This window comes from Gavialis gangeticus, unplaced genomic scaffold (genome assembly GCF_001723915.1).
Source record: "Gavialis gangeticus isolate Ggan-Ray unplaced genomic scaffold, GavGan_comp1, whole genome shotgun sequence".
Classification (NCBI taxonomy): Eukaryota; Metazoa; Chordata; order Crocodylia; family Gavialidae; genus Gavialis; species Gavialis gangeticus.
Genome location: NW_017728993.1, coordinates 16,937,087 through 16,947,738, shown reverse-complemented (window position 1 = coordinate 16,947,738; position 10,652 = coordinate 16,937,087). Strand labels below are relative to the sequence as shown.

Here is a 10,652-nt window from a genome sequence, read left to right as displayed (position 1 = left end):
TTCTGACCCTAGAAACTATGAAACTAAGTAAAGCTACACAAAACCTTAAAGCCAAGAGCCATAATGTGCATGGACTCCACCCCACCAGACTCTACTAGGTGGAATTAGGACTACCCATCTTGGACCCTAGACCTTAAATTACTAGCTACTAATGTTACTATAAGTCCAGGGATGCTGCAGAGTTCTGGATGCTTGTGATACCTGGTGTGCTGGCAACTGTGAATGTCCAGAAAGCCAAGACAGTTACCCTGTTATACATTTTGTAATTGATAACTTAGATAACCCAAGTTCTGATGCAGTTTGTGGACTTTCAGCCCATCATAATTTCCTTCATGAATTTTACAGATTATATTTTATCCAATATTATAGGAATGAAAAAATGCGATGTGAGTGCATTTTAGCACTTAAGAAAAGTGCAGTGTTGACAGCCCTGAACCCCTTTGCTCATTCCCACAACAAGCTGGGACAGCAGGAAGAACAGTAATGCATGCTTCTCTCGGATCCACCCACCCCATATCTGTTTTCCCTCCACATTGGGAATAAGGATGACATTTCTTTTGCACTCCACAACATCTCTGCTGAAGCTGCCAGCAGTGATGGCATTGTAGACATTCATTTGTTCGGAATGAGACTGAGACTGCCAACTCATTTCTGATAGTCACCGTGTAGGTTTCTCCCAGTATTGGCACCATTTGGACTGTCCAGCTGGTGACACCTAGATCTGTATTCCATTACAAGTACCCCAAGCCATCCAATTCCAAGCATCTGGCCTATACAAGTGCTCCAAGCTTCTTGTTAAACCTTTTAACAAAAAAGAAAAGTAACCAACCAGCAGGACAAGGCAACATGGAAAAAAAGATCCTGTAGAAGCAGCAAAAGCACATTTATTTTGTAGTTAACACTCCAGATATCAAGCCATGAGGAATTGCTCTATAGCAGTAGCCACCAACTGGTAGATCGTGATCAACTGGTTGACCATGGAGCCTCTAAGAGTTGATCTCAGTCTCAGACCCCCATCTTGTTTTTTTTCCAAGCTGAAGTTAGGCATAAAACATGGGGGCACAAAGTGGCCAATGCAGCTGGCAGCCAGACTCCATTTCCCAGCAACCCCTGCCCTTATGGCTTGGGCCCGTCTCCATGGAGACCCCAGCCACAGCCTGAGTGGTGCTGGCATACCAGGGCAGGCGGCTGCTCTGGAGCCACTGGGAACTTGGGATATGGGCAGCTTGCTCCGGAGCCAGGGCAGAGCCACGATCTGTAGCCTGCACACTCTCGGCAGGGGATCATGGTTCTGCTCCTGCTGCAGACCAGGCTGTCACCACTGCAAGGAGCCACGGCAGAGCCACGATCCCTTGCCTGGAGCATGCAAGCTACAGGTTGTGGCTCTGCCCTGGCCCTGGAGCAAGTTGCCCCCATCCCAAGTTCCCAGTGACTCCAGAGCAGCCCCCTGCCCTGCCCTGCTCTGCCCTGTGAGCTGCCAGTGTGGCTGGGGCTGGTCTCCATGACAACCCCTGCCTAAGCTTTCCCTTGAAGGTGAAGCTGGGCTCTCCATGGAGACCAGCCCAAGCCATGCAGGCAGCTGGGAACCCAAACTTCAAGGCTAGGGATAGACATGCAAAAAGCCTGAGCCTGAATTGATTCAATCTTTACAGGTTAGTCTAACCCATTTAGGTTAAATCAGTTTGTAAATGTAACATCCCAGACATGCAGGCACATGCCTGCAGTGGCTCAGGCTAGAAGCCAGGAGGTGCTAGAGCAACCAGTGCTGGGCGGAGGCAGGGTGTGGCCAGGCCCTGGCAGGATGCTCTGATTAGGAAGGGGCTCCCCCATCCTGACCAGCCCAGCAGGGAATTGATAACACAGTGTTTATTAGGGCTGTGCAAAACAGCACCGTTACATTTTGACTTGCGTTTCAGCCGATTACTGTTTCGACGTTTCACCCATAGGCTATAATGGGGAAGCTCAAAACAGCCTGTAACTGTCATTTCTGGTCTGCTTTGAATGAAACCTGCAGGAACAGCAGCCCCTTCTGAGGGCATGAAACCTGCCACGTTTCAAGGAGATAGGTGCAGGGGTTTCAGGGAAACTGCACCTCAAAGTCTTGAAAGCAAAAAGCTCACGTCACATGTATGTGTTAAGCCACAGTATGGTCAAAACTGCAGGGGTGGTGGCCCCTGCTGAAGCCAAGAAGCCTGCCAAGTTTCAAAGAGATTGGGGCAGGGGGTTGGGAGAAACTGCACCTCAAGCTGAGGACAAGCAAAACTCATGACATAGGTGACGCTGCGTGTTAAGGCGTAGCGGGGTGAAAGCTGCAGGCCTGCTAGCCCCTGCTGCGGCCACGAAGCCTGCCAGCTGTCGAGGAGATGGGAGCAGGGCGGGTCTGGGGCCCTGCACCTCTAGCTGCGGACAGGCAAAACTTGTGACATGGGTGGGTGACACTGTGTGTCAAGGCCCATTGGCCTCCCCATACCTCCAGCCACAACTTGGTCCTCCACCGTTTAAACACAATGAAAATATACGAACATCTGCTCCCAAATAAAATGAGCTCCCCACCCTGAGTTAACACCCAACCGTGGCAATGCTCCAACACAGACTCAGCCATTTATCTGCTGCCCAGTGGCACAGGGGTCTCCTTCCAGCTCTCCTGTGGTCTGCAGTCCTTCTTCCTTAAGCAGGCTGGCCTTTCTCCTCCCTGTAGCTTGGCTTCCAGCAGTCTGAAAGGCCATACTGCCCTGCCCGCTTCATGTCTTTGGCTTATATATCCCTTTCCAGGTCACCTGACACACTACTTCCACCCCAGGCTTAGCAATTACTGGCCACACCTTGGGCAGATGGCCATTTTATTGAGGGGCCCTCTGGCATTATTGGCTTGTCCAGGAGGCTGGAGCCAGCCAGCTGGTCCTTGGCTCCCTCTCTCCTTCAGTAATGGGGTAAGGGTCCCATTCGAGTGGGTAATAATAATTCTGACCTCTCTCACAGAGATTATATGAGACTGACATATTAATTCGTATAATACTTCTGAGCTCCTTGATTGAAAGATACAATATACAGTCATCAGGAGGCTGGACCCGATGGTCTCGTGAGGTCCCTTCCAGCCCTAACATCTATGAAATCTATACAAATAGCTGTTGTTACAGCTGTAGTAATCAGTAACATAACTAGGCTGGGGTGACTGGGGCAGCAGCCCTGGGAGCCAACTTGGGGGAGGCAGAAAAGTAACAGCTGCTCCTGCAGCCACACAATCATGCCAGCAACACAGCAACAGCCGGAAGTCACCCCTGCCCCCATGCATCCTGTGCCTTAGGTGCCCAGTTGCCTTGTTATGCCTCTGCTAGTAATGCAGGTTTTAGTAGATGCTTTGATTGACTTAGATCAATAGATCTGTCTGCAGTTTAAGAATGAAGTGTCAACATCTATGCTGATATATTATACAGCCACTATGACTGCAGGTGTAAGCAAGGCAGGGTTCTGGTTCCAATCCTACCTCTTTTCTACAGCAGATTTGTGTTAAATTGCACTGACATTCTTAACTTGTGAGTTCAATTAATTAATGTTTGTACAGTGCTTTGAAAAGTAGAGCCCTGTGCAAATAAAATGGAGCTCTGTGTGAATGCAGAATATTATTGTTAATGATACACTCATAGAGTAATGGAGGAGCTGTCAAAATCAGTTTTAATCCTCTCTGAAGAAAACATTAGAGGCAAGTCACACTGCAATGCGATCATAAGAATACCTTAAAATTGCCTGGCTATTTTGAGAGGATTAAACTTAAAAAAATATGTACAATTGCAATAACAGGAAAGCCTCACTATTCGCAGGTTCGGCATTCATGGTTTCAAATATTCACAAATGCCAAACCTGCATCTTAAATACACTTAAAGGAGCTCCTCGGGAGCTCCATGCTTGCTGCCGCCGGGCTCCTGCCACCACCAGTGCAGCTGTGCCCCCTCCCAGCTGGAAGAGGCACTGGCATTGCAGATGGCATTCATGAACGTAGTGCCTTATTCGCGGACTTCGCCATTCATGGGGGATATGAGAATGTATCCCCTATGAATGGCAAGGGTCTCCTGTAGTGAGAATTTCTTACCTACACAATTTGGAGTTTAGGGCCATTTGGGGAAATCATTACTAATTGAATCACAGCAGCAACCAAAACAGCCCAAGAAAATACAGAGAACTTCTGCTCTCAGCAATACCAGCAACATCAGTGGGATCATACTGGCTTGACCAAGTGTAGCCCGGGTCAGTGTAAGCCTATGTGACTCTACTTCAGTAGAGCTGTACCTGCTTCCACCTACATTCAAGTGGCCCAGCTTTGAATGTGACCTTCCTCCCAGTGCAGCCAGTAGCAAAATCCTGCTGTTACAAATGGGAGCAAGATAAAATGTTGTTGATTTATTTGCCTCCTGATAAAGGTAGGGGTGCTGGTTCTTGGCCCACAGAATAAATATTGTAGCACTGCAGTTGACTGTAGAATAAAATAGGTCTTAGTTCCTGTATGACAGACACTAAAGTCAGAAAAACTCCAGATGGAAGTGAGACATGTATTTTTAATAAACACTGAAAATGATGAGCTGCTGGAAGAGGTTCCCAAGGGCTATAGTAATTCCTCCATCACTTGGAGTCTTTTAATTGAGTCTGGATGCCTGTGTGAAGATTCGGATCTAGCTCACCCACAAGGTAACAGGCTCATTCCAGGAACGAATGAAGTCTTAGGGTAAGGGTACATGTTAGACTATAAGAAAGGCACTAAAAAGCATCTACACGTTAAACCTCATTTACTTGTGCTAAGTGCCCTCTAACCATCCCAAAGTTATGCCATTTCAGGTGAGGATTAACTCTGGGTCATGCTACTCAGCTTGTTTTAGGGTAACTTTAGTTTGCTCCACATAGCTAAAATGAGCAATTTGCAGTCCTCCAGCATCCCAGAATGTACCATTGCCAACCCCGACCACCCAGAGCAGGAACAGAGCTGAGGAGTTCTGGTTTCTAGGCACCCCCTGCTCACCGGCCCTCTAGTGGCAAGTCGGAGCTGTGCAGGCAAGAAACAATATTCACCCTTAACATGCAACCACTTAGTTAAACTTCAAGGTTTCACACTGCTTAACAGTCCACAGATTTGCTATGGTCTAAGTAAAATGTGTAACTTCACCCTTATAGCCCATGTTATATAGGTCAGACTGAATTATGCAAATGATCTTCTCTAGCCTTAAGGTCTGTGAATCTACATTGATAAGTGGATTGTCGAGTTTAGTGCCAATGCTATGAGAGAGAAGAAACCACTCTTCTGAGGATCATTTTAATCTAAACCTATTTGTTAGGAGGTGTTGTCAAATTAACAGGCACAGCATGTTTTTAACTTCTTTTACTTCAGGTGTCCCTGGTGGTCAATGTTGCGAGTGAATGTGGCTATACAGACAGCCACTACAAAGCTCTTCAACAGCTGCAGAGAGACCTCGGCCCATATCATTTCAACGTGTTGGCATTCCCATGTAATCAGTTTGGGCAGCAGGAACCAGACAGCAACAAAGAAATTGAGAACTTTGCCCGAAAGACTTATGGAGCCACCTTCCCTTTGTTCAGCAAAACTGCGGTCAGTGGTGCTGGTGCCAACGCTGTCTTCAAATACCTAATTGGTGAGTGTTAACTGCAGCAGCCTTATCTAAGACATGAGTCCCTGGTGCTGACTGGCTTTGAGCTGACACACAGCATCCAGAAGTTTCAAGTTTAGGATACCAAACTGCATCGTTAGGGGTATTTTACTAAATGCCTACATGAAATACTTGTAGGTGATGTGTACTCAAATTCTGATGTGCAGATCCTAGTGCCACTTAAAAGCCTAAGGGAATAACTATCTCAGCATGATCCAACTCCACCCTACTCAAGTCCCTGGAAAAATCTTAATGCATCTGTTAGTATTTTCACTCATCTTAGCCTCATGTCTTAAAAAGTGGTGAGCAGCCACCCATATTTTGCATCAAGAATTTTTCAGCAGCTGGAGCAGGGTGGAATACAATCATAACTCCATGCCCAGGGGGTGGAACATGGTCTGGTCCAGAACATCTAGAAATATGCTCCCTCCTGCACATAACATCCTGTATACTTCCTCTGTACCTGGTCATAGCCACTGGGTTTATCTACGAGACATTTACTACACAGTAGACTAGCTATGTAGTCAATGTCACATGTCTACATGTGCACCCTTATTAGTCTGGAGTAAACTAATTTACTTGTATTTAATTCTTGTATTTACAAGTACTCTCTTGATGAGGAGTAAAAAACTCCGCAGCAGCTCACATGTAGACGCTGCCCTGGCTGGCTGGGTCAGAACGGTGCTTCAGTGCAGACACTTGTGCAGACCACACCCAACTTGAATAAACTGTAACAATAAGCTCCAGAGTTGATTCAAGTGCAATTAAATATGCACGTGTAGATGCACCCACTACCATGGAAATTACTGCCTGCTTTTCCTTTCTCCACTTTGCAGTCATTCCTCCAAAACATCCCGGCCATGACAAAGCAGAGCCTGTAAAGAGTTAGGACTGATGAGATGCATCAGCAGGGCTGCAGGTTGAGAAGAGGCAAATTATCCACAATACCTACCCCAACCACAAAGCAGTACAAGCACCTGCTTGGAAAAATCCCTTCCACATTCCTCACCAGGAGTTTGGAGTAACTGTAGTGCAGAACCCATCCCATGATTTGCAGTGAGAATCTGTGGGGACAGAGCCAAGAAGCTGTGGGAGTTTGGGTTGTTTTCCAGCAGTCAGCTAGCAAAATGTTCCATAAAGCAGGCTGCTCTTTATCTAGGAACTGCTTTCTCATACCTTGAGCGAATACCCCAAACACCATTCAAGTACTGAACTGAAATTAAAGTCTTCAGCAACTAGGGAGAAAACAGTTTTGGGGAGGTGAAACAAATCTAATCCCCACCACTGTTGCATGTTAGCACACTGAACTGCCTCCTTCTCCCAGCACCACCGCTTTGTCTCCACTCACCCCTGGACTCGCAGTAATGTTGCTCTCCCCGCTATGTGATTGCTAAAGGCAATCCTCAGTGGCCACAGCTCACATTCCTGCCAGGGAAGTTTCTTCCAAGCTCATCCTCATCCTTCTTTATTTCTGGTTGGCTGCCACAGACTTGTTACATGCAAACTGCAAATCCTATTGCTCTCCCCTTGGTCCACAGAAAAGAAAATCCGCTGTTGCAAGCAAAATATTTACTGCAGTAAGCTACCATGAAAGTCACTAGCACAAGTGTGCTTAGTGCTCAGTGGTACCTGGCAATCTGATTTCAGGTGTTTTTCCCATCATAAGACCCATGGTCACAGATGGAAAGCTGCTTGATTAGCTCTGGATTCCTATCTTATTGCCTACTGAGAGACATGAAGCTTTAGTCTGATTAAAAATGTCATTACTGTACATCTGCATTTCATATTCTACAATCCTGGAGATGGGGAGGGTTGGGGAAATGATTAGACATCAGACCCAAGGAAGGATACTGCAGTACTTGAAAGTTTGTCTATGTCTGTCCCAGAGAGAGGTAGTTTGCCATGTTAGTCTGAAGTCAGGCAGAAGGCAGAGCAGAGTTTCACCACACAGACTAGCTGAGCCAGAGACGCCCACCATAAGCTTTTGTAAGCAGCAGGCTTACTTCATTAGATCCTGCCTATCCCATCAGATACATCTATCCCAGCCATCCTGTTGGTCCAATAAAAGATATCACGCACAAGAATCTGCCTGCCTCTATCAAACATTAGGACATACAAAGAATAGCCACCAGTGATGAGAATTACAAGGAAATGCCCCCTGAGTTGGGCTATGTCATTATTTCCTACTGCAGCATCTGGTATGGGCCACTATCAGGGCATCATGCAGGATACATGGACCATTGGTTAATTCTGCTACAGCTATTCCTATGCTCCTAGGCTCAATCTGCCTGCCAGTGCATTTTTTAGTGTTTTGCTCATGCCAAGTGACTGAGCTTCCATTAGTTTTCCTGGGACTATTCCCAGCCTAGTATCTCTGTGTCAGAAAACCCATTCCTGACATTCAAAGTAAATTATCCTTTATTCTTTGTACCACCTTTCTCTGAGAAGCTAGTCATCCCAATGTGATAGTCATTTCAAGAACAGGCTCGTGGTTTTTATTTCTTTACTGTATTTTCTTTTCACGTACAGAATCCACGGGAGAGGAACCAACCTGGAACTTCTGGAAGTACTTGGTGAATCCTAAGGGGAAAGTGGTGAAGGCCTGGGACTCTACTGTCTCTATTGATGAGATAAAACCTTACATCAATGAGCTTGTAAGGAACATCATCCTGAAGAAGAAAGATGAACTGTGACTTTCAAAAGTCCTATCATGTCTATCACGTCTTCACTGAGGATTAGGGCTGTTATTCCAACATTCATTCCAAAAAAGAGAAGGGAATCATGGCTAACAGAAGCTACTTACAACTTAATCCTATAAACACAGGGACACAATAACAAGGTGGTGGTTAAAAGGGATTTAGTTTATGCTTTTAAAGTATAAACTAAATTGAATTTGTGCCTTCCTAGGAAAGAAAATCAGGAAACATTTATTTGTGTCCTTACTCAAATTACTGATTGTTGATGAAATTGTAAGCAGCCATTTAGGATCTCTCTAAGCAGAAAGACTCAATGCAACTTGAATTTCCTTAGAGAGATTTTATCAGCAACTACAATTCACCTTCCATGACTTTGACCATGAACTTCATTTAAAAAACTAACTCAGAGTAGAAGAGACCACTTAATGTAGTGGCGACATGGTTATAAGGGATGGCCAAAATGGATTTCCTTGAACCCCAGGCACACTTACCTGGATGTGTTTCTCCCTAGTGAGCTAGTAGGGACCTCACTTTCTCTACCTGTTGCTTTGGTGGCAGGGAAGTCTCCTTGAAGGGAAAGAGGTGCCAAGACTAAATTTCCTTCAAGGAGACTGCATGACCTGTGAGAGCTATCTTTAACATTCTTTGGGTGCATCTACACATGCATTAATGTGATTTAGTTAATGCACAATAAATCTAGTACCTCTGGGTTTCTACACACATGCAGGGAGGCTGGTCCGATGTGCTGGAATTCCAGCACGTTGGAGCAGGATCCATTAATCGAGTCTGCTGGAACGTGGAAATTACCATGCTCCAGCAGACTCCAATGTCACATGTATCAGTGTCCCCACACTGAACAATGGCAGCCAGGCACTTTATTTTAAAGTTTGTTCAATGAGCTTTAGTTCAAAGCACCCCGCCACCATTTTTCAGCGCAGAGATGCTGATACACACAACACGCCTGTTGCTTATTAAAGCAACCCCTCTCACCCACCTCCTGGAGCATGTCTATAAACACTCTCCATTGTGAGGTACTAGGAAAATACACATTAGCCTATCTTAATGCACATTAACTAAACAGCACAGTTTTTCAGTGACACTTCAATGCACATTAAAATAGGCTAATGCGCATTAAAATGCATGTGTAGATGTCCCCTTTGTTTCTATAAAGCTTACCAGCATCTAGGCCACAAACTTACTGTACCTGGAAGCAAGTCCTCCACCATGCTGGAGTGCTCCCATGAACTAGAAGCAGAGGTGCTGTGTACTCACGTCACTGAGAACAGGCTAAACAGCATGGGAGTAGGCTAATCCCACAGCCCTGCCTGGAGGTACCTATGCTGCATGTGGTCCAGTAGGCAGGTGACACAGAGCAGCGCAGTTTTTTGGAGGGTGCTGCTGCCAGGCCCAGTCACTTTGGGGTTCAGACATTTGAACATCTGCAAAGCCAGAGTCTTTTGTCTAGCAATCCAGAAATGGGCACTTTATTATTCTTGCCTTTGAAAACTGCCACTTGCCTCAGCCAATGTTGAAATCCATGTTAAGTTTATAATTGTAAATGTTGTGCATCAACTAATGTTGTTGGTTGGGACTGGGAATACAGAGAAACAGTAGAAAATGCAACATTTTCAAAACAGGAGCCATTTTAAAATGCTTTAATCTTAACAAGTAGAGACTCAGTCTTGATTGGCTATTTGAAATCATGAAGATTTCTGTATTTTGGGGGGGAGAACCCACTGGGATGAGAAGGGGTAGTTACAAGAAGTTGAAATCAGCTTTATACTTGGACTGTGATAACAACTTTAGATATGGGGATGTTTTCCCCTCGCTAACATTGAACATTGTTCTCCTGCTAAGCTGAGACCTCTGATTCTCTTGGCTTAGTAGGTTGTACCTGTGGAGCAAAGTAAGATCTTTGCTTTGGGGGCTGAAAGATGTTTAATATCTAATGGTTCTATTGAGTAGCACCCTACTGCTATCAAGCCTAGTGCTTACTACAGCAAATTGTCCTATTGATATATGAGTTTTGCTTGTTTTAGGTCCTCAGGTTGCACACTGCTCAGGTGCATCTCCTTCAAAATGCCAGTTCTGCAGTGGTGCAAATCAGCAGTGTCATTGTTTTCATCAGGACTACACTCAAGTACAGCTGATGATTTGGCCCCATGTTTAGAGAGATTTGCATGCACTTAGGCCAACCAATCATCAAACAATATTAGGGAGAAAACGATGAACATGACAATATTTTCATCTTCCAAGATCTTTATGAGCTAATATTAAATCTTTACCAACTCCTTTTTAGGCACTG

General features: G+C 45.4%; 1 protein-coding gene across 1 annotated transcript in view; it reads left to right on the top strand.

Annotated features, from left to right (window-relative positions):
• Window positions 1–8,739, top strand: part of GPX7 (glutathione peroxidase 7) — an 18,421-nt gene extending 9,682 nt beyond the window's left edge. The window contains exons 2-3 of the mRNA XM_019501291.1: window positions 5,375–5,636; window positions 8,181–8,739. Of these exons, the coding sequence (XP_019356836.1) occupies window positions 5,375–5,636; window positions 8,181–8,344 (426 nt within the window). The 3' untranslated portion in view covers window positions 8,345–8,739. The remainder of the gene's footprint in view (window positions 1–5,374; window positions 5,637–8,180) is intronic.
• The last annotated feature ends 1,913 nt before the right edge of the window (window positions 8,740–10,652 follow it).